This window comes from Labrus mixtus, chromosome 11 (genome assembly GCF_963584025.1).
Source record: "Labrus mixtus chromosome 11, fLabMix1.1, whole genome shotgun sequence".
NCBI classification, from domain to species: Eukaryota; Metazoa; Chordata; class Actinopteri; order Labriformes; family Labridae; genus Labrus; species Labrus mixtus.
In genome coordinates, this window is record NC_083622.1 from 442,510 (window position 1) to 466,446 (window position 23,937).

Genomic DNA, 23,937 nt, shown 5'->3' on the forward strand with positions numbered 1-23,937 from the left:
TTCTTCTTCTTCTTCGTTGGTTGAGGCGGAAGACAGGACGTAGGCGTATTGCTGCCCTCTGCTGCTGGGTGAGATTAGTGGTTATGACCGGTTTTTGGTTTTTTTTTATCCCTTAATTCAGCATTTTCATTGAACAAACAGGCATTTAAATATGTTAGACATATCACATAGTGCTCAAAGCAGCATACTGAGATAATAAAATAAATATAACTATAATTTATAATAACTTAAAATCAATACAAATAAGTTAACAAAGTAAATATGTCTGTGTAGGTTATCAGTCATCCAGGTTATGTTAAATTCGAAGCTTGGTCCAAGGGCAAATTAACTGGTTGTGTAATTTGTGATTTGGTTCATAAATACTGACGGAGAGGCCAAAGTGTTTTCAACTAGCTCACTTTACAGAACATGTCCCCCTGTAGATAGGTCACTTAATAGCGCCCTCTAGTGGTTAAACCTAGCTCACCACACATTTTCTTTTAAAAGAGAAAGTCAGAATACATGTCTGACTGCTAACAATGAAAATCTATGCCTTGTCCATACATTTTACTCATTCAGCTTAAGTTAAAGGTTAAAGGTATTAACTTACAAGTCCTCTATTCTTTACAGTTTGTTCCTCTCTATTTAACATGAACATTATGCCATACAGTATATCTTACATGTCAGTTTACAGTGAATAACGTTTTTGAGGATTAATCCTTCTACCAACGTGCGATGTCTTTACTGGAATGGCTGTGGTTGTTTCAGCTGTTACAGTTTCTTTAAAAGGAGAAGGAATGGATGCTGGTATCACTAAAGTGTTCTGTTGGCTCATCTGTCTCTGCCATGAATTCTTCCTGACTGTTACAGTTTGGTTCTGGAGAACTTTCCTCTCTGCTTTTCAGTAGGTGTCGTCTGTTTCTCCGAAAGGTGTTGCTTTCAGGTGTCTGGATCACCAAAGACCTCGGCTGAACACAATCAACTGCTGGCTGCCATGAATGACCTACTTTGAACCGAACTCTCTCTCCCTCCTGTAGTTTAGGCAGGTCTCTGGCTCCATGATCAAAATAGTGTTTTTGTTTCAACTGTCTTGTCTTCATGTGTTCATGCACTTTCTTTTACAGCTGAGGCTTCAACAGCTGAGCAGTCTCTGGCAGTCATCTACCCATTAATAGCTGCGCAGGAGACAGTTTCACTCCATCCAAAGGTACTTTCCTGTACTCTAAGGATCTCCTTGACTCGCTTGTGCTTTCTTTTCCCATTGTATCTGTATTGGTTTTTGAACATTTTACATTTCTCTTGTGCTTTCTTGAGCAGGTTCTTTACAGTCCGGATTGCTCATTCACTTTGTCCATTGGCCTGGGGGAATCCTGGGCTAGTCTTGCTCTCTCTTTGCATTTCACGACTCCAAGATGAGCTTCATGGATTTTTTGCAGCATTTCTGCTCTCAGGTTCTTAGGTACACAAAGTCTGGAGTTCTTAAAAACAAGCCCTTCTGAACAATTGAGTTTTTCTTTGAATGTCCAAAAGTTCTTAATTTTTTTTAACTGTTTATTTTTCATTTTTACAAAACAATACATTCTGTGACATAAGACCTTTCTCTAGAATTATATATAATAATAATACTTAAGTGGAACATACAGTAAATAAATAAAAAGGTACATGAAACAAGTTACTGTACTTATTTCAGAGACAGACACCTTCATGGGAGCATAGTTCCCATGATAACAGCTTCTGTTCCACTCAACACTGTTCTGTTACAACAACCCATATCACTTAGACACCCAGATATCATTTTACACAGTTCCACCTGTGGGTAAAAATGTCCATCTTCATCTGTAGACTTGCAGTCATCAGTTGAATGTTTTGTGTCCTTCCAGTTCACAGTTCACATTTTTTTGGCGATCAACAAAAGTATCCTCAATGTGTATCTCTGATCCGTGTTGTATATTCCTGCAGGAACAACTGACATCAAAAACAACAAAGGGAATCATTAGGCAATGTTAGGAAACAGTAAGGTTCTTCTTCTTCATCCTTATCTGTCTGTTTGTTAATTACTTTGGACTGGTTTTCATGGGGAGAATAGAGAATGGGTTTAAGCTGTGTGATCCAACACCAACAAACAAAACTGAACTCAAACACAAAGCTTGGGCTCGTCCGGTCCGATCAGGCCGCCGGTGCCCCGGCAGACCCGCGTACAGGTGAGCTGACCTAACCTTATGTTTTCCCTATGTGAGAATCAGTCCTTTCCGTACCTGTCATCTCTTGACCTCTCTGTCACACTTCAGGTTAGGGCTAGTTTTGTTGTATGTATATGTGTAGCCGGTGCTAGCTCGTAACAGCAATCCCAAAAGATATGTGAGTGGTCCCCTATCACACTTTCTCCAACACAGTGCAACTGAAAGTTAACAAACATAGAAATGACAAAGGGTGTGTTAAAAAATCTCATTTTTAATTTCCAGTCAAATTCCTTCCATAGTTGACTGTTAATTCCCTTATGACTGCTGGGTTAGGATAGGGGGTTAGGTAAGGTAGGGGGCGCAGCGTCCTCTAGGGGACGCTACGAGGGGCACGGGCACTCAGGGGACGATGGCTATTAAAATATACTCAAAAACATCCTTAAAAACCACATAAAAGCCCTCCAAGACAGTTTAAAATTTGGATAAAAGGGTGACCGGACCACTGCGGCGGAGCTCTATTGTTAATTAAAAGCCTCCGATGTCCCAGGGCCTCTGATAAAACCATCTGAGGAGCGTCCAGACGACGGCCACTGCTAAATAATATATTAATAACACTTAAACAATAAATAAATAAGTGCTTTTCAAAGACAAGTGCTAAAACAGTCAGAGTAAAACACACACAAAACCATCAAAGTAAAATATTTATATATGCACTCACTTATTCAAACCAACTAAAACTCATCATTCAAATCAGAAAGGTAAGATCTTTGAAAATAAATTAATTAATTAAGGTTAAAAGTGCAATGCACCGTCACCAGACACCGCCAAGGTTTTACGAAAAGAGCTTTATTAATAAAATTTTGGTTTAAGAGGAGGACTCCCCCCCCGACGGGATCCCAAGTTAAAATAAAGTTGGAATAAGAGATTTAAGAGAAGGGCCACTCCTCCCTGAATGGATTTAAAAAGTGCTTTAAAACCACATCTAATAAAATCAAACATAAAATCACAAGTTAGTATTTATATACAATGTTAGTAAAACCTCTAAAATTGAAAACATAAGTACAAAATCCAATACAGGGGGAGAGCCGGGTGAAAGAAAGGATTAGTTAAGAATATAAATTAAAGGATAAAAGTGTTTCCCGCCAGCAGAGGGAGCCCCCCTGATAAAAGCCTGTAGGAGAGAGACCCCGGGAGACCAGGAGGACAACAATTACTAAAATCTTTATTAAAAAGAAGGAAGTGAATCCATCCTAGTATTTTTCATTTAGACCGGTTGGGTCTATAGTTTTAAGGTGGATCCACTTCCTCTCCGCTGCTTGTCTCTGGTCAGTGGTCCAGTCCCTGTTGCTCTCCAGGCCCGTGTGCGTGTTTGTGCGTGTGTGTGCGTGTGCGTGTGCGTGCGTGTGTGTGATCGCGCGGTGGTGGAGTTAGACTCCAGATGGACGTCTACCCGAGGATTATATGTGTGTCTGTTAGTAGAAGAGGTGGAGAGAAATGCGTGCCTGAAGAGTCCGGATCACAATCTAACTCCCGCGCCACAACTCGGAGTAATTCCCTTCATTCACAGAAACAAACCAATGGCCGAATTCAAGTTAATACGGCTTACACTGGCCTTTCTGATCAGAAGAGTAATACCCGGTTATAACGCTGTTACGCTGAACACATACAGGACGCAGCGGTCCAAAACAACAACAAGAGTTTTAAGTCAGTAAAACTCAGGACGCAGCGGTCCAACAAAGATAAAAATTACAGTTTCTGCACAAATCAAACAATTGTTAAAAACACTCTCTAAAGCTAATTCTGCCCAGACCTAATTAAGCCTCACTTGTGAATCGCTTTGCCTGCGATCGGTGAAGGAAAAAGAATCCGGCGATAAAAACAGATCTTCTGTCCGTCCTGGTGTAGAGGCGTCTGATGGCGGCGAGGGTCCCTTACGGCAAGAGCGGCTTCGTTGGTTCTCCGTCGAGGGAAAAGATGTCCGTTGATGTCCTTTCGTTGCAGGACGGAATAAGACCGTTATCTTTCTGATAATCTGTTATAGCCTAACGCTCTCCGAGAAACTGAGATGCGTTCACTGGACAATCCGAGCTCGGGATTTGGAACACTGCCGGCCGCGGATTACCTCTGCGCCAAAACTTAAAACAAAGGAAGATTGTTGCAGGAAACAGGAGGTGAGCTTGTGTCTCCGAACACTTGAAGTCAGCGCATGGAAAGAGAGAGAACAAGGGAAGTCTCAGAGTTTTGTCACCTGGCCGCCTTCCTGTGGGGTCTCCCTCAGGTTCCGGTCCCCCCTTTACGTCACACGTAGGTGTGAAGTACCGCAGGGGATTCTGGGATAAAGAGTCCTTTTAGGCCTCTTTGTGATCTCAGTAAATAACTCAAAGGCACAGAGGTGCAGGCCCAAGTCCATTGTTTGACTGTCCTAAGCCTGCGTGGCCCAACACTCTCAACATTGTGTTGGCCGTGGAGTTTAAAATGTGCATACAAGACACTGGTGCCATTCCCGCTGTTCATTTTATAATAGTGTTGTTTAATTCTGGCTGTAATGTTGTTCTTTGTCTCCCACACATACAGTCTGTGGCTGAGAAGAAGAATGTGTGACCGGGTACCTGCAGGTGTTTGATTTTATTAACAAAGTGATAGGTGTCCTTAATGTAACTGGGGTGAAGTTTGGCGAGTGGGTTGATAAAGTGGTCTATATATTCTGTTATGGTGTATGTTTCTGAGTTGCAGTCACTAACAAAGGGGGGGGCGACCGGAACCACCGAGGGGACCGTCCAGGTCTCAGGAGGCTTGTGGATCTTGGGGAGCAGATAGAAGAGGTGGGGCCTGGGCTCACTGGGACCGTCCAAATATTGCTTTTGTTTGAAATTGATGAATTTTTGACTGTAGAGTGTTTCTGTAATCTCTCTAACTAGTGTCTGTGTCTCTAATTGTAGTGGGTGTGTCAGTGTTTTAGGTGAGACCTTTTTCTAATATCTCCAGCTGTACGGCTGTGAGGGATAAAACGGCACAGAGGTTGGTGATGTTGGACTGGTGGGGAGTTGTGGTCTGACAGTTTTCCCCAGTTATAAGTTTAATTGTTGTTTCCAGTACCTGAACAACATCCCGGCCGTGTCTGAAGTCCAATGTATGTGGTCGTTGTCTGTCTGGCAGGAGTGGATTTATTTCAGGGGGAAGTTGTATTTGGATGCTTTTGTGTCATTAAGTTTTGTCAGTAATGTCTGTTTGTATTTGTCCAGTCTGGGTGAAAAGTTGATAATGGGGATGTAAATGGTGGTGTTGGGGAAGGTGGTCTGGCTGGTCCTCCACATAGTCTGTAGTGGGGTCGTGTTCTGAGAGGCAGTTATTGAGTCCGACTGAGAGTATTAACTGTGTGGTGTTGTGGCATGGAGTGAGTTTCTTAAGTATGCTGGCTATGTGATGGAAGTTGGCTCCGGGAAAACTGTCTACCTGTATGTGTGGGTCTGTGAAAGGAGGGATCCGGGAGAGGTTGGAGTCACCTATAATGAGTGTCTTCTTCCGGACCTCCAGCGACCAGTCCTGTATCTTTCTGTGAGTGCGTGGGTGTGTGTGTGGTTCCGGCCTACTTGGGGAGCCAGGTGCTGCCACGGAGGCCCTGGTGGTATAAGAGGTGGATATCTCAGATGTTGGGGTTGTTTTCAGCTTTGCTTTCGTTACTCCCTTCATCATCATTGATTTGTTATCCACCTCTGGGTTTCTGTTTCTCACACAGGGCTCCGCAGCACGCAGCTCTGGCTCCCTCTGCTGGTTATGTGGTGTGTCTGTAAGTGGAGAGGATGAGATGGTGTTACTGCAGGGTAGAACAATGTTACTGTAAGGCGGTGTCTGTTCAGTGCGGTTATTGACTGTGTGTGAAGGGGTGAAGAGGGAGGGGAGGAGGTGGGCAACAGGGGGGCAGGCAGAGGACCCAGCCCGCGTAACACCCAGACGGTCGAGTGCACTCTGTGGGAGTGGGTGGATTTCAACCTTCACTCGCCGTCCAGGGCTGCGTTTTGGCAATGGGGGCTGAGTCACCCTGCCGACGCCCCCAACGTACAGAGACCTGAGGAAGTGGTGGGGAGAGGAGAGGAGGGGGGTGTGGTAGTGGAGAGAGGGGGGGAGGAGGAGGAGGGAACAGGGTTAAGGTTAGGTTTAGGGGAGGAGGAGGGAACAGGGTTAATGTTAGGGGGTATTGACCCAAATTGATACCCCTATCAATTTAAGAATTTGATTAACTCTTGTTGGGTTGGTTACACAGACTTGGAACCAAGATGCTACCCCCCATAAAGGGGCACGGCCTATCCAACGGTACCACCCACGAGACTCTGATGTCGGGAAGTGCTCGAACTTGTTTTGGCCATAGCGCAGGAACCCAATCTCGTAGAGACTCGGGGACAAGACCAGCGTGTTCAGCGTACCTGAATTGTGTCAGGTGGAGGGTTTTTTGGAGTGTGTACGAGCTAGTTACTAGTACTTCGGAAGTGTGATCTGCAGGATAGGTATGGGATTAGTCACAGATCACCGTTGCGGGTATAAGCCTAACCCAAGATTCTACCTCGGAAGTGCGATCCGGGATAGGGATGGGGGTAGGGAGGGATGAACATTGTGGATGCAAGCCTAACCTGAGATTGTTAGGTGGCGCTATCTCGACCACATTATAGAAAGGAGTAGCTGGGCTCAGTCCGACTCTGGATCAGTCAGAACCACGTGTCTAGCACATGCCTGGGCAAAGTTATGAACTGAAAACCAATTTATGTAGCGTAGGACTATTTGTGTGGAAATTAAAGGTGGATTCTTTAAGTCAAAGTGTTGTGTATGTCTGTGTGAAGGTTTTTATTTAAGGTTTTTATTCCTGTGACTTGTGCTCCAGGGGCCTGTATGAACATGACTTTAATCAGTCAGAATCAGAGTCACAAATAGTTTATTATTCCAAGGGGGAAATGTGTTTGCCCCAGTTTGTCACAAGAGAAAAAATAAATGCAAAGTATAGATAAAAATGTGTTGTTTTGACTTGTTTATTACTGTTGTGCTGTGCTTCGTGTGTGTGTGTAATTGCCCAGGGTGAACACACGATGGTGCCAGTGAGCCAAAGCTGACCTTTGCGAAAGAGTGATTTACTGTGAAAGACTGATTTGCTGTTGTTTGTTTGTTTTTAAATTAAAGCATGGGTTAGGGTGGACCGTGGAATGGAATTTCACTCTTGGATAGATAGAGTTGTCCAATGAAGTTATTTTAAAGACCACAAGTGCTTTGGAGCGAGCTGTCAGGCAGGAAGGCCGAATGTGCAAAGAGGGAGAAAAGGGGAGAAATGACAGCGCAGCCACGCTTCATTGACATTAATTTGAATGGTAGAGGAGCTATGGTTTTTATTGACCCAGAATGTGATTATGCACATTACATAGAAGGCTCAGTAGCAATTCCAGGCTTCTATGTGTGTTAGGGGCCGAGTTATAGCCGAAGGAGGAAAAAAGGACGTTTCGGAAACCGCCAAAGAGGTTTGTTGCCAATAACTTTTGATAGGAAGTTCGTAGAGACTTGAAAACAAGCTCCAGCCCCAGTAATTTGCGTAACCCCTTTGCAACGGTACCACCCGCGAGTCTGTGGGACCTTGGGTTCCTGAGATATAGCCCCCGCAAATCCCCCCATAGACATGAGTGAAGGCGCCATGTGAATTTGGAAAAGGCATTAAACATTTGTCATTTGATTGCCGCTGGACCAAAATGCTTGAAAATTCAGATACACGCTATTTGAGGGATCGCCGACAATTCGGCTGAGTGGAATTTCTAATTAAATGCTCACAAAGCTGACGTGACTTTTTTGCAATTGTTTAATAAATTGGTAATAAATGTGATGGGTTTGATTGGAGCGTGTTGCCCCTCCCCCCCATGTGACGTAGGCTCCCTCCTGCTTTATAACAATTTCTGTGCGCACTTTAATCTCTCTCTGTCCACCATTTCCCTTTATCTATTCTATTCATTTTAGAATGTGTATTAGTTTACATTTCTGATGTTTTTCAATAGAATCCATGAGTTGAGGGCGAGTTGAAATTGGGAAAAGTTCAGAGGGTGTAATTGAAGTGTTTCATTTGACATTTGCTCGGTAAGGGGGTGTAATAGGCCTGCAGTAGTTGACATTTGGACGTTTTTCAAAGCTGCGTGTCCGCCATTGGCTACACTTGCCGTCGTCTCGTCTCGCTGCCTGTCTCGCTAGCTCACTTGCTCCAAAAGTAATGCAGAACTTTTCTTTGTCGTTGAGCCGTGATGGCGTTATTTTTGCACATGCATGCATTGCATTTCCGGCGCACATTTGACACTTTCAAACTGTTTTTGAGGGTGCATCATTTTCAAATGTATTTCAGAGTGCACAATTTAATTAATTTTTTTTCGCTTTAGGAACGGCCATGTCCCATCTGTTCAATGCCGTACGCAAACATATCACAGCACCTGCGCAAGCAGCATAAAGTAGAAAACAAGCAGGAGAGGGCGCTTCTCCTACAACATGCCAGCTGCAGGTGAGTTTCCATCCATCCATTCACATCAACCTGTGTTTTTTTTCTTTCTTTCATGAATTACATCAATGCTCTGTGATGTTTACAGGTTTGTCGGCAACCTCCGCCATTTGTTCAAAAGGCGGCTTGAGCCACCTCGCAGACGTCCACGGACTGTTCAGGGCCGTAAGTGTATTGACTTTTCTCCACACTGACTTATTCATTACTATTGATGAGCAATGAACGTATAGTAATCACAGACACTTTATTTTCTTGTTTGCAGGACGTAGACGACAACATGAGGGAGAGCAAGCGGGAGGCCATTGTGGCGCGGCTCCGCCAGTTGAGGGCGTCGGACCCTCAGCCGCCCATGGTCTCCGGACTGGACTTGGCGGCCCCTCAGGAGGGTATGTAAATTTTACCAGTGCGATCGTTGTGCCTGTCCTGCGTGCCCAAGTTGTAAACCTCACCGGATGCAAATTTCTCCCCCCACATTTTACCCAGCACACCTGGCACACCTGCCCTTTTCGCCGCCCCCGCGCCACATCACAGTTTGCCCCCCTCCTCTCCTCCACGCTCCTGTCGCCTGTGAAGCTGACGCCAACACAGGGCAGTTGATGGCGTCAGTCGACGACCTGAGGTGGGAGGTTGACCGAATAAAGAAAATGTCCCTTCGCACCCCGGCAGCCGGCATGTCCTCCACCGCCAGCAGCGCCGCCGCCGCCACCACCTCGCAAATGGCGATGCCGGGCAAGGGCAAACACGTCCCACAAGTAGACGAAACATCCACCCTCGGTAGGTTACGAGTCAATGTAACGAGGTTACCCGAAACTGTCATACTTTTAACTCAACGGCGCGGCCGTTTTCTTTCTCCGCAGTCAAACTGGTATGTGCCTGCTGATGGACGCAAGCAGGGACGAGGCGAGCCAAGGGCAGCTCGGCGGTGAGTAATAGTCTGTAGGGTGTACCATGCCTCCCATTTGTAACTGAATGAGCCACTCACAGTGAATGTTTTCATTTTTATTAAATGGCGTGTAATCATTTTTGTCGGACAGAGTCTTCGGGCGCCTCCAACACCAGCACCAGCAACGCGGAACGGGCACAGCCGGCACACCCGGAGGAGGAGGACCACCCCACCCCGGCAGAGGGCACGTCCGTGGGTGAGAGCTCAAAGCAGAGCTCCCACCACCTGCCCTCTGCCCAGCTTCTGACCTCGTCCGTCGCCGGCAGCAGCAGCTTCCACACCTCCAGCTCAACAGTCCCCTCTGCTCTCCGGCTTCAATGCCCGCCCCTGTCACTCCGGCTTCAGTGCCCCCCCCCTGCCAATCCGGCTTCAATGCCCCCCCCTGCCAATCCGGCTTCAGTGCCCCCCCCCCTGTCACTCCGGCTTTAGTGCCCCCCCCCTGTCACTCCGGCTTCAGTGCCCCCCCCTGCCAATCCGGCTTCAGTGCCCCCCCCCTGCCAATCCGGCTTCAATGCCCCCCCCTGCCAATCCGGCTTCAGTGCCCCCCCCCCCCCTGTCACTCCGGCTTCAGTGCCCCCCCTGCCAATCCGGCTTCAGTGCCCCCCCCGCCAATCCGGCTTCAGTGCCCCCCCCCCCTGTCACTCCGGCTTCAGTGCCCCCCCCTGCCAATCCGGCTTCAATGCCCCCCCTGCCAGTCCGGCTTCAATGCCCCCCCTGCCAGTCCGGCTTCAATGCCTTCCCCACTCACTCCCACCCTGACTTCCCTACCCAAGTGAAAGTCCCTTCACCCTGAACACCTTCCCTCCTTCAAAACGGACCACCTGCTCCATTCTGCACCCCAACTGGCACACCAAGTGCTCTTGGCGGTCACGCATTGTTGAAAGGTATTCATGGGCCCTCCTGTACACAACTGGCTGGTGGTGGGGGTGGTTGAGGCCACAGGTGACCAGTGCCCCACTGACAGGGTGTTTGAAGGGCTGGAGGTAATGGTGGTGTGGTGAATCTAAATACAGCTGGATGAATGTGAGCCTGCCCTCGCTTGAGAAAACATCAAGGAGAGTCCTGCTCACATCCATGCCCTGGTTCCCTTGGAAGTTGCATGTTTTATGCATTCCTACCGCCGTAAGAAGAGCGCCTCGCACTCCCACCAGCTCCTGTAAAGCGTATCTGGACAGAAGCAGATGCGTGTCCTCATCATCTGCATATATTTTCATTGCGAGATGGACAGACACTGAGGCTACTGTGCTGACATCGACAATGTCCGAAATGTCCAGCACTTCTGCATCTCTCTGTCCAAATTGACAGATTATTGGTACCACCCTGAGGAAATGGCATTTGGTGGTTTTAAGCGACAGACCCTTTCCTGTTTGCTGATAAGAAACACAACTCATTGATTAACTGTTTGAAAGAGACTTTGCATTGAAATGTGAAGACAGGACGTCATAAAACCCTTTGAATAATAATCTACATTGGTAAAACAGAACACTTGGATACATGTGAACGACCTCAGAATAAACACAACTCAGGAACACAGCCGTCTGCCGAGTTAATCAACACTGCAGGGGATGCCTTTGATGCGGTCTGGACTATCTCAACAAACTGACCTAACAGCTTTAGACCCGATGAACAATCTGTCCTAACCAACCACTCTTTGAGAGAGAAAAAACTTTAAACTGTTTTCCTGCGTGACGATTTATATTGTGTTCAGCGATGTCTACAACGTGCAGTTTCTGTGCAGCTGTGTCGCTCTTTAGTTCTGTCTGTTTTCACGTTCGGGAGTTTGCGCTCCTACTACCTACAGTACGGTAGTCGAGCTCTCAGCCTGCAGGGAAAGTTGTGAGGCACGGACCTGCTAGCTTGGAAGTCGCGCTGCCCGACTCCGCTGGTCACTCTTTAACTTTAATATAGGACTCTTTCAATCAAAAGAGAACTCCACAAGGTTTATTTACGGAACAATATACCACTGTTTTCTGTAAATGCAGATTATGACCTCGTGAGGGAGAAACGATGTGGAAAAAGTTGCGCAGCCACACTGGTCTGTGTCGCCGTCTTTCCCAGCACAGCGTGCACTCAGCTTTCAATACACGATGAATGGGGATGGGTTTTTAATCACGTCAGGTCGCAGTTAGGGGCTCCTGCCCCGCTGTAATGAAGGCACGTGTTTCAGTATTTTATACTGGTGTTGGGGTTGTATCAAGTCAACTTTGGTTATATTCTTTAATAATTATTTCTAATTATTAATAATATAAATAAAATATCATCAAACTATGTTTAATCTCGTTTTGGGGCACCACCCTGTACTCAGGGAAATATAACCAAAATATCACTCAAATCAGTCTCAAATGAGTTATTTAATTACTAATATTATTAATAATTAATAACTATATTTAATAAATTGAAGGCGTGAATCCGTACACAAAGCCTTCACACCCAACTTATATCACAATGTGAATACACCAGTAATCACAAACAACTGCTCTCTTAAATTATAACAGAATTTATTTAAACAAAGCAACATCAATCCAAAATCAATGAACTTAATCCAACAAATAACTATTATAAACTAATCTAAGCAACAAACATTACCAAGCAAGGCTTGTGGAAGGGGTGTGAATGTGTGTGTGTGTGTGTGTGTGTGTGTGTGTGTGTGTGTGAGAAAGAGAGCGAGGGGGGGAAGAAGAAAAGGGGGAGATGACTTCGTACCCACGTGGTCGCTCACGATGGCGCACCTAACAAAGGCCTGGGTGGATGCGTGCGTGTGTGTGTGTGTGTGTGAAAGAGAGAGAGAGGGGGGAGGTTACTCCGTCCCACGTGGTCGCCTTTCCGATGGCGCACACCTAACAAAAACCTAATGTGGCCTTAATGTCTGAAAGAGACCGAGTTCGGCCCTACACGATCTGTGTCTCTGAGGCGTCTGGATGGCCTCGAGTGTATAAATCTCTCTCTTTGTGTGTGTGTGTGTGGCCTATGTGCGTAATGGCGCGGTGGTGGAGTTAGTCTCCCGATGTACGTCTACCCGAGAATATGTGTGTGAAAGAAAGAGGGAAGAAAAAGGGAGCGTAGAGGAAGAGAGAAATGCGTGCCTGAAGAGGCCGGATCACAGTCCGAATCCCGCACCACAACTCGGAGTAATTCCCTTCATTCACAGAAACAAACCAATGGCCGAATTCAAGTTAATACGGCTTACACTGGCCTTTCTGATCAGAAGAATAATACCCGGTTATAACGCTGTTACGCTAAACACATATAGGACGCAGCGGTCCGAAACAACAACAAGCGTTTTAAACAGGTAAAACTCAGGACGCAGCGGTCCAACAAAGATAAAAATTACAGTTTCTGCACAAATCAAACAATTGTTAAAAACACTCTCTAAAGCTAATTCTGCCCAGACCTAATTAAGCCTCACTTGTGAATCGCTTTGCCTGCGATCGGTGAAGGAAAAAGGAGTCCGGCGATAAAAAAGATCTTCTGTCTGTCCTGGTGTAGAGGCGTCTGATGGCGGCGAGGGTCCCTTATGGCAAGAGCGGCTTCGTTGGTTCTCCGTCGAGGGGAAAGATGTCCGTTGATGTCCTTTCGTTGCAGGACGGAATAAGACCGTTATCTTTCTGATAATCTGTTATAGCCTAACGCTCTCCGAGAAACTGAGATGCGTTCACTGGACAATCCGAGCTCGGAATTTGGAACACTGCCGGCCGCGGATTACATGCGCGCCAAAACTTAAAACAAAGGAAGATTGTTGCAGAAAACAGGAGGTGAGCTTTGGTCTCCGAGCACTTCAAGTCGGCGCATGGAAAGAGAGAGAACAAGGGAAGTCTCAGAGTTTTGTCACCTGGCCGCCTTCCTGTGGGGTCTCCCTCAGGTTCCGGTCCCCCCTTTACGTCACACGTAGGTGTGAAGTACCGCAGGGAATTCTGGGATAAAGAGTCCTTTTGGGCCTCTTGGTGATCTTAGTAAATAACTCAAAGGCCCAAGTCCATGGTTTGACTGTCCTAAACCTGCGTGGCCCAACAGTATTTTCTGCAGTGATATTCCTGTGTGCGTGAACGTTTAACATGTATTTACTGAAAGCAGCCTCTCTAATCTTTAAAGTAAATCGATTAAATAAACAAAAATTCATCAAATAAAACACACAACTAAATAAATCACCTGACAGCTCGCGCTGCTCAACATTATTTAAAAAGCGATGTAGCCTACAGAGATCGTTAGAGGTGGAGCGTAATATAAAATACATTTGAGATATCTTATCTAACAGTAAATCTGTGAACCTCTATCTATCTGTCTTAACGAGCACTGTTATAGTATGATCTAATGATTCTCCGACACAGACAGATTCACTGCACTGCAAGTCCACACTGAGCTGAAAACGTGCGTACACGAACTGAGACCTGGCGTGGGATTTGAGCGTACCCTAAACTTGAGCTAAATAACCACTACGTAGGCCTTTGTCAAAATAACAACTTAAACTCTAGATCTTTAACACAAAGAAACTCAAAACAATAAACAGTGTTCACAGAAAATAAATGTATAAAAACCAAGCGGCAACCTCCGGTCTCAAAAAATGAAGCTGTTGCGGAAGTGAAAAAAATCCTGCAGTTCCTGGAGTGTCCACTAGAGGCTGGCTGCAGAAGCACAGGAAGTCACATACACACCCATTCTAAAAAGCCTGTTTTTACAGCAGAGATTAACATGTTTACAGCCTGGTTCAAAAAACCAAATAGGTGTGATTAGCTCATGTCTCGATGGACACACACTGTACGGGGGGGTGAATGTTTTGATGACTCATCAGTTTTTGATTTGATGAAGGATAATAAGACTCCAGCGCCCCCTGCAGGAACAGACAGGTGACGCCACTCAGACTTAGTCCAGTAATATTTACAGTCTGTGATAAGTACTAATTAGAATGTCCTTTTTTTTATCAACGTTGGATTTAATCCCCCCTCAAGTTTTACAGTAAACAATGTCACACCTGAATTTCAGCGAGCCGGGACTATAATAAAGAAGTGTGTAGGAGCGTCTAGTTATTTGTTATTTTGCATTTGTTTTTGTATTTCTTGTTCTTTGTGAACACCAGGGCGCAGTGGGCACTTTGCCCAGCACTTAACTGTGGCAGGTGTGTCACTATGAGGTGATGCACCAGGAAGGGACGCAGGGATTTTTACCAGGTCAATGAGGTGCGGCACAAAATGTTTGTTTGTTTTGCACAATCTTTAAATAAAATGAATGATTAATGACCGGACGTAGAACTGCTTACGGATCAACTGGAACAGTGAATCAGTTGCCCTTTGTTAACCTTTAGTTTTTAGACAAATAGCCACGATGAAGTACGATAATTAAGATGTCTAACCACTTTTTTCTCAAACCATGTCTGACACTAGTTCTCTAACTTACCACTGATTATTTGGATGTTAGTAAGAGTTTTTAGATCACGCTCATTCTGTGTCAGTTTACATGACTAGCTAATTAAAGAGCGCTAACATTAGCATGCTAACACAACAATGCAGTACACAGGTGATTGCAGCTCGAGAAGAGGACAATTTTTGTCCGCCGCTTACGCTTAGTGCTTAATGATGGTGCGTTCCAATATGAAAACTTCTTAAACCTAAGGGGAGAGGGTTTGGAGGTGTGTCTCTGGAGGAGGGCGGAGGAGGCTAACAACAATATGTTTAGTGACTGCGTCTCAGAGCGAGGACTGAAGCTTCCAGCACTTTTCACATGAATACAATTACACAAGTATGAGCAGCAAGTATGGAAGCAGGTCGAGTATGGCCTTAAAAAATAAGGACGTGCCGATGATTTAGTCTACACATAAATAAATGCAGGCCAGCCGACCCGATCATAAAGACAACGATGAGTCAGGGCCCTGAGATTTGAGGAACCCACAACCAAAATGATATGATGCTGATATTTTCAGAAAAACTTGTGCAGTCTGGTCCTCAGATGGTACAAATCATGACAGAACAAAGACATGAAACAAAACAACAACAACATGTTTACTTCCGGTCCCGACCCACCATTTGAGAACCCCTGACTTAGAGGACATGACGGTTATTTAGGAGGTTTTAAAGGCTGAAATAGTTGGAGCATGTTGCAGGCTGATTGCACCTTCAGATGCTGACAGTCACGTCGGTGTGATGTGACTGTTGAAGGAAAGTGAAACTAAAGGAAACAGGGCGCGATCATCAGAGTCGGTATAAAGAGCGCAGCTGACACCTGAGCATCAACACACAAACAAACCCAGGATGGGAGTTCAAGGCCTGACCTATTTGATAGAGGCCAACCCGGAGATCTACCAGAAATTCGAGTTCAGTGAGAGTCGGCTGGTGATCGACGGCTGCAACTTCCTCTACCTGCTGTACTTCGACTCAGGTGAATAAAATAAAAAATGCTCTCACTGCAGTTTACTATTCTATACTTTAGGATTCTAAATTGGGAGTTTGATTGAGTCTAATATTTGTTCTTTAAATATGAAAAGCCTCATAATTCAAAAACAAAAACTCCCTGATACAAACGTACAGTCCTCTCATTAAGACAGCAGTAAGTTTCCACTCAGTGTTTGTAATGATGCATCACAACACAAGCAGCTTTTTTTTAAGCTGTTGCTACAGTGGCTGGGAAGTACTTAGCTACAGAGACCCTGAAGTCCAAAAAAGTTTTTTTTTTAAATGTCTTGTGCGCACAAGATAATTTTGAATTAATTTGCCTCGGCAAAGAGTTAATTTCACACATCCTTATGGAGATGACTCAACAAATCAAGTTTTACTTAGGATTGTCATACAGTGACATTCCGGCTGCTCTGCCACGGTACTGTAATTAGCAGGAATAATTTGCTGCGCATACTGAAAGACAACAGGCTCAGCTGAAGGAAGGACTATGCAGATTTAGGTCATGTAATTGACTTTATTCAGGAGCAGTTGCAGGGTCCTGGGAAAATGCATGGATACAGACGGGTGTTTACAAAGTGCAGGTAAAATGGGCTTAAAGCAAAACATGGAAAAGAATCATATTGGCCAAACTGGATCCTCAGGGATCGGGACAAAGAAAGCAAAGGAGACTTCACAGGAGGCAGTATTTCTCCATTTGATGACTCATCAGTTTTGGTTTGATGAAGGATAAGAGTTATTCACAATAAGGCGTGTAGCTGACCTGATTGACAGGTGGGCGCGGTGTAACGGTTTGTCAGGAGGTTTAAAACCCGCCTCAGCTCCAGCTCTCAGCCTGTCGTTAGGTTGACTGAAAGTTAGACTGAGACAGCATTTCCAGCATGGAGACCGCCATCGATGGGACTCCAGCGCCCCCTGCAGGAACAGACGGGTGACGCCACTCAGGCTTCGTCTATTAAAGGGGACATATTATGAAAAATCCACTTTTACAGTGTTTTTGAACATATATTTGGGTAACCTGAGTGTCTACTGACCCACAAAATGTGAAATAAACCCATCCAGTCCTTTGTTTGTGGTCTGCATGAAGCCGTTTCCTCCTCTGAGCCATATGCACTCCGGATAATATCTAGATATTTACAAGAAGGACTTCTCCGGAGATTCTCCCGAACTAGCCGTTCACATATGCTGCTCACAGCGGGGGACTTCCCGACGTAAGACGTGACATAAATAAACAACGCGGAAGTAGCGACCGTAGCAACAGAGTCCGCTACACGGCGTTATAATGAGAATATTTACCTTTATATCAATGCTATGTGTAATCCAATGGAATGACAACATCCACAAAAGAGAGGAGAACAACATACTGACGAACAGAAAACAGAATGCAGCCGTTTAATTACCTGCACGGAGATCGTAGTGGTCGCGTGCAGACACTTCAGCCAATCACTATATAAACGTCACTCTCTTCTCAATGGCTGAAATTGAAATCTCCGGAGTATATTCGGCCGCGTTCAGACATCAGCTCCCCCGGATTATCTGTGAAAAAAATACTAGGGGTCTGGCCGGATAAACTCTGGGTAATATTGGAGTAAAAAATGTGGCTGTTGCGTTCACACATACAGCTCTTCCTGGAAATCTCCGGAGTTTTTCAGGAGATTTCCGTATGTGTGAAAAGGGTTTAAGTCTCACCAGCTCCCTGTATTTGGCCAACTTCCTCTTGTAAGCCTCTTCCATGTGATCTTCCCATCTCCCAAATGATCACCTGTTTGGTGCAATCAGAGAAGATGATCAAGACTGGACGGAGTCTTGTGTGCATGATGTGATCAGGGAACTTGAGTTGTTTTCCAAGATCCACTCTCAGCTACCTGTCTGTCTGAGGTCGGGAAGGGGGCTTCTCTCCAGCCTTAAGGAAAGAGATGGTTTTCTTCCTGTGGTGGTGTTTATTGGACTGGATGGCTGTGGTGACCGTTTCCGCAACTACCTTGAGCACCTGGTCGTGGCACCAGCGGTAAGGACCAAGGGCCAAGGCTTTGGGGCAGCTTCAGAGGAGATGCTGGAGGGATCCTCTCCCAGCACACAAGGGGCAGGAAGGTGTCTCAGTCTTGCCCCAAGTGTGAAGGTACGCCGGACTTGGTAAGGTGTCATAGACCACTTGGACCAGATATCTGATGCGGTTGATGTCTGCCCGCCAGAAATCCGACCAAGTGATCCATCTCTGTAGTGTGTTTTTCCACCTTGTCCAGGCTCCATGCTGACCAAGTTCCACCATCTTGCTGACTCGTACCTCCTCTACACCTGCACGCACTTCTTCCTGGAGGAGATGTTGTCACTCCTTACCTCTTGCTTTTCTGATTTGGCAGCTTGGAAAGTAGCCCAGGCCTACTCGCCCTGTTGCCACTGTCCCAACAAGAGCTTTCTGCCTTAGCCAGGCCTCTGCCACCTGTAACTCCCTGGCAGCTAAATGCCTGCTGCTACTACTTTGGGGTCCTTGGAGTCTCTGTACTGCATGATCTCTATTGTCCGTGTCACCACAAACTCTTCTGAAAGGCCACTGAAAGGGAGCTGTTGGTGGACCCGTATAGAGCTGCACTGCTTAAGCTCCTTGGCAAGCCAAGCCACCTACGCAGGTAGCTGCTGATCTTCTTCTCCAGAGCTTCAACAGTTGTCAAGGGGCCACAAAACCCTGGGCAGAATGGCATGCTGATACATCCAAGCCTTGAACTGACCAGGCAACCCAGACTTGTCAATCTATGTTAGCCAGGCTCCAAGGTCACCGTAGGTTTTGTGGATGGCAGCTGTGTCTTTCATTCTGCAGTTGAATAGTTTTCCCAGGTTCTTCACTGGCTTTTCTGACAGAGTTGGAATGATAGTCTCGGAATGTGTGAAGTGAAACCACAACTCTCCCTTTCTTCAATTCAAGGGACCTTGACTTTGATGGTTTGAAGCGCATCCTTGCCAATGATATGAGCCTCTGGAGTCCTTGTAAGATCCACCTGCTGCCAGGGACAGATGATGTTGTAACAGTAAGATCATCCATTTAGGCTCTGATCAGTGGCTGGTGCACACCAGTCTTTGTCAGGGGTCCTCGACACTCCACCTCCGCAGACTTAACGACCATATTCATGGCTCGGGGCAAAAAGGATGACTAAGGTGCAGCCAGGGATGATTCCCTTCTCAAGCCTGTGCCACTCTGATGTTGAAGACCCAGAAGAAACTCTCAACCGGAAGTTGTTGTAGTAATCCAGAATGAGGTTGTTGATCTTACTGGGGACATGGTGTCTACGGAGAGACTCTTCCACCAGCTTGTGTGGAATGGACCCATAGGCACTGGCAAGGTCCAACCACAGGGCCGCCAGGTCACCCTTGCCTTCCTTTGCTTCTCTCAGAAGCTGTGTGCTCCAAGCAGCCAGGTGTTCCAGAGATCCCGCATTTCTGTACCGATGTGTCGACGTAATCATTCTTTAAGAGGAATGTAGACAGCCGCCGGGACAAGATGCTGAAAAATATCTGGCCTTCCGTGTTGAGTAGTGAGATGGTCCTAAACTGGTCAATGTGTTTGGAGTTCCCCTCCTTGAGGATCCAAACATCTCCACTCTCTGCCAGTCACTCTCAGAATCTTCCACAGTAGCTGGAGGAGTCTTGGACAGCGTTTGTACACGCTGTACGGAACCCCGCTAGGCCCAGGGGCAGAGGCTTATCTTGCTGCCTTAACAACTTCCTGGACCTCTCTCCAGCTTCTCTCCTGTGCATTGCCCCTGTTTCTCCTTGTCCATGCACTTAATTCTGGCCTGATGGATTTTAAGGCCGCACAGATTCTTGCACTCTTTGCCTCAGATGCATCTTGCATTCATCGTAGTCTAGCCATTTGCATGATTCAAAATCCTTAGGTCTGTCCTGTTGGGGATCTCATCCCCCCCTCTCAGGATCCCCTGGGGGTATGTTTCAGAAGGTTTGCATGTAGCTTGGATTGGTTTCTTCCTCACGGAAGGTGCAAGCTAGGGTGCTAGCCCAACTTACACAGTTTGCCATCTTTCCGTGCTGTCAACTGACTCTCCAGTAGTCACCATTCTGGGGTTGATCGAGTACCGGATTGTATCCCAGCAGCTGCATTCCATGGGCTCTGGCAGAAACTTTACTCAAATGAAAAATTGGTCCCTGAACACTTTTTGGAGCTAAAAAGCCACCAGGAGAGTTAGTTTCACTGTTGCGGGCCCACCATCCAGGGACCAAATTGTCCTCTGAGGACAGTTTGTGTATAGAGCTATGAACATATACCATCAAATCTGTACATTTCTCCAACTGTCACATTTCTCTACCAGAACTCCATAATGCACCTTTAAGGCATTTCAAAGACACATGGTACTTTTTTTTAGGTCTCAGCTTTAGCAGAAAAGCATATGTTCCAATTTTTGATGGACAAGAGTGAGATCAAAATATTGAAAAGAGGAATACATTGAATTAAAACATGACCAGCTTTTAGTCTCATTTATTTCATATCTGAAACACAATTTCAAATGTGTGATGGAGGGTGGTTATAGTAAGATCTTAAGGTTAGCTGAGGCTGTGATGGAGGCACGATGAGAGGTCTGTTCATGGGGTCAGATTCCTGGAACTGACAGTAAAATGATGGAAAGTTTAGTCAGATATACTAAATAAATCATAACCAGCAAGTTCAACCAAAGAATCATTTCTAACTGGGATTTTTCAGGGACATCCAAAGCTGAGCTCCATTGGCGGGGTTTGGTTGGCTGAACTGCATTAGCTCCATGGCGTTAGCTGCATTATGTTAGCTGCTTAACGTTAGCTGCATAACGTTAGCTTCATACGTTTGTGGTGTTGTGTTAGCTTGGAAGCCTTGGCTGCATTAGTTGGCTTGTTGATGAATCCTTGAGGTCACGGAGCAGCGACGCAGATGGACTTGATCACAGGAAGCGCAACGAGCTGCTGCACAGGTTTCACATATGAAATGTTCTTGGACTGCAAAGATGTTAAACTCACTTTAATGACTTCTTGAACACGTTTACAGGCATGATGTTTGTCTGTTGAAATGTGGGGTTTTATGTATTCTTTGTTTTTTCTTTGGTTGCAGGTCTGGACCTGATTCGTGGTGGGGAGTATGCTGCATTTGAGGACCTTGTTGAGAGGTTTGTCAATGCCCTCAAAGACTGCGGCATCTCGCCGTATGTGGTGCTGGATGGGTGCACAAATCTTACTGGCAAGAAGTATGAAACACTTCTATCAAAATCACTGGATCGGCTCCAGAAAGCCCATAAAGCAGCAGTGGAAAGCAGCCAGGAGAAGGTCTTGCCACAGATGGCCAGTCTGGTGTTCAGACAAACGCTGGCCCGGCTGGAGGTCCCGGTGGCTCAGTGTTATTTAGAGGCTGACCAGGAGATCGCTGCCCTGGCCAAGGAGTGGAAGTGCCCGGTTCTCTCCAATGATAGCGACTTCTTCATCTGTGACCTCCCAGGGGGGCTGCTGCCCATTTCTCATTTCCATTGGGAAGTGGTGAAAAGGATTGGCTCACAGAGCTACATCCCTTCTAAAATCTACTACTCCTCCAGATTCTGCAAAGTCTTTGACATAGAGCCCCAACTTCTGCCAGCACTTTCCTCCTTGGCTGGAAATGACTATGTACAGCTGCAAAGGTTGAATGCATCTATTAAATGGGCTGAGTTCGCTCCAGCAGTCAACGGGAAATCACCACAGCGCCTGAAGGGGCTGCTCTGCTGGCTGAAGGACTTCAAGCAACCTATGGAGGCCTTTGAGGCAGCACTAGGACTGCTGAGAGAGCTAAGTGAGGAGAAAAAGGCAGAGGTGATGGAGGGCTTAAACCTAGGGATGGAGGAGTACCAGCTTCCTCCAAGCTCCTTGAAGAGGTTCTTCATCGATGGGGTTGCCCCTCCATTCCCTGAAGTGGAAGAAGTAATTAAATACTTTATTATTTAAGTGCATTTTCCTTTACTCAGGCTCAGACTGTCAGTCAGCCAAAGTCCTTCCTTTGGACTCTCAAAGTTAAACCAGTTCAAAGATGCACTTTCATCAGTTATATATTATTAATATTAATAAACAAAGATAATATTTCAAATCTGCTAAAATGTACGACACAAACACTCAACCATCTCAGACCTTTCAGTATAATATGAAGAACATTTTGACACACCTGGTTGAATGTTGTTTTGTCCTGTCCTCCAGGAGATGGCAGGTTGGGTCTTGCTGCCGTTGACGCAGGCACGGCTGAATTCAAACGTCCTTCATGTTCTATTGTTCAGTAGCATTAACCTCAGCTGTCCAGTGGGAAGGGCAGACTTTCCCAGTGCTCACCTGACCTCCAGGCCGATACGCCAGGTGATGTACAGGCTGCTGCTGGGAGAGACTCTAGTGAATGAGAATGACAGAGAAGGCCTCCAGCTGAAAAGCTTCCAAGTCCAACCTGCAGCCAGCGGGGTCCCTGAGGAGCTGGAACTCAAGTCACTGAACCAGGTGAAGCTTTCAAACGTTTGTTCCAACACGGACCACAAGTGCATCATTGTGTTGAGTGGCTCCCACTATTATCAGCCATAGAAGTCTTTCTTTCTCCATTGACATGACACGAGCAGATGCTACCCAACTTTGGCTTCCCATGTAATATCAAACATTACTCCAGCTGTTTTCACATCTGCACCCATGAAAACTTTAATTTTACCTTTATTTTCTTCTTGAGAAATCATTGAGGGCAAGCCCTCGTTTCCTAATGCAAGACTCGACGTTAAAAAAAAACGATGCAGAAGTGGCGGATGAAGCAACAGAATCCGCACTACAACAAGAATATTTGTCAATTCTACGTGTAGAATCACAATATGAACTAAAGAGTGGAGAAGAACAGAAAACATAATGCAGCAGGTTAATTTACTTCTGTTTCAATTTACAGGTGTGGATGAATTTAACGACAATGTTCCTCATTAACCTCTGACCTCTTGTCCCCAGGCAGAGCCCTCTGTGTGTCTGCAGGTGTTACTGGAGGCTCTGGGGGTGCCTGAGGCCTGTCTGGATGGACTGCAGCCTCACCTGCGCCTCCTGGTGGCAGTGACCTGCTTCTGGCTGCAGAGAGCCGAGCCTAAACCGGATGAGGCGCTGCTGAAGGCGCTGCTGCTGGGAGTAAGTCATGGAGACTCACTGAGACAACAAGCAGGTAATAAATGAGTCATACAGGGGTCTCAACTTACCATTGTTTCCACTGAGGATTCATCTGCAGCTTATGGTCTCATTATTTAAGGAGAAGTAGGGAGCAATGCAAAAGAGAGTCCTTTTCAGTCCTCTATGTGTGTTTGTGATTCAGCTTTGAAGAGAGAGAAGAAACCCTTGAAACTGCGGCTTGACGCAGACGTCCTCCACTCCTTCAACCAATGGCAGGGATGCCTGAGGCAGAGCGTCATCCTGAACCAGCTGCTGGGCTTCCCCTTACCTGAACCACAGATCGCACGGTGAGTTCAAGGACACAGCAACCTGAGATTCGTCCTGACGTCCGTGATGATAAATCTCCATCTTGTTCTCCTGATGTCTTCCAGATGTTACCAGGGAACGTTGGTCCACAGGCTGGTCCACATGTTGAGGACGGAACAACAACTGGAACCCTTTTTGAAGAGCGAACCCTCAGTTATGAGAGAGTACAAGAACATGCTCACCATCGTTTCACTTTGAGGAGACACCTAGAGCAGGGGTTCCCAAGGTTTTCAGCTCATGACCCCCAAAATAAGGGTGTCAGAGACTGGGGACCCCCTCTGTCCCCTGGAGGTGGGACGCAATAAAACACACCGTTTCCACCAGGCGGTCTGATTCAGTTCTGGTGCAGTACGCATTTTATGGCATTTCCACTGTCAAAGGTTTTGGATAAACTAGCCAATGTGTGCCATCAAAGTTTTTTGGATGCCGTCTCGGCCGCCCACCCACCCTTGACCCCAAAAG

At 46.2% G+C, this 23,937-nt stretch overlaps 1 protein-coding gene across 1 annotated transcript; it reads left to right on the top strand.

Moving 5' to 3' along the window:
• Positions 1-15,819: 15,819 nt before the first annotated feature.
• Positions 15,820-23,771, top strand: aste1a (asteroid homolog 1a). Its single transcript, XM_061049489.1, has 6 exons — positions 15,820-15,979; positions 21,083-21,918; positions 22,189-22,476; positions 22,960-23,164; positions 23,312-23,456; positions 23,541-23,771. The coding sequence occupies exons 1-6, from the start codon at positions 15,853-15,855 to the stop codon at positions 23,671-23,673; spliced, it is 1,734 nt and encodes a 577-aa protein (XP_060905472.1). The 5' UTR covers positions 15,820-15,852; the 3' UTR covers positions 23,674-23,771.
• Positions 23,772-23,937: the final 166 nt, after the last annotated feature.

Bases quoted from the DNA above. Each gene is read 5' to 3' on its own strand.
- aste1a (XM_061049489.1), top strand. From the start codon at position 15,853: ATGGGAGTTCAAGGCCTGACCTATTTGATAGAGGCCAACCCGGAGATC. The intron at 21,919-22,188 runs GTAATTAAATAC...CCTGTCCTCCAG, and splicing joins CATTCCCTGAAGTGGAAGAA to GAGATGGCAGGTTGGGTCTT. The intron at 22,477-22,959 runs GTGAAGCTTTCA...TCTTGTCCCCAG, and splicing joins AACTCAAGTCACTGAACCAG to GCAGAGCCCTCTGTGTGTCT.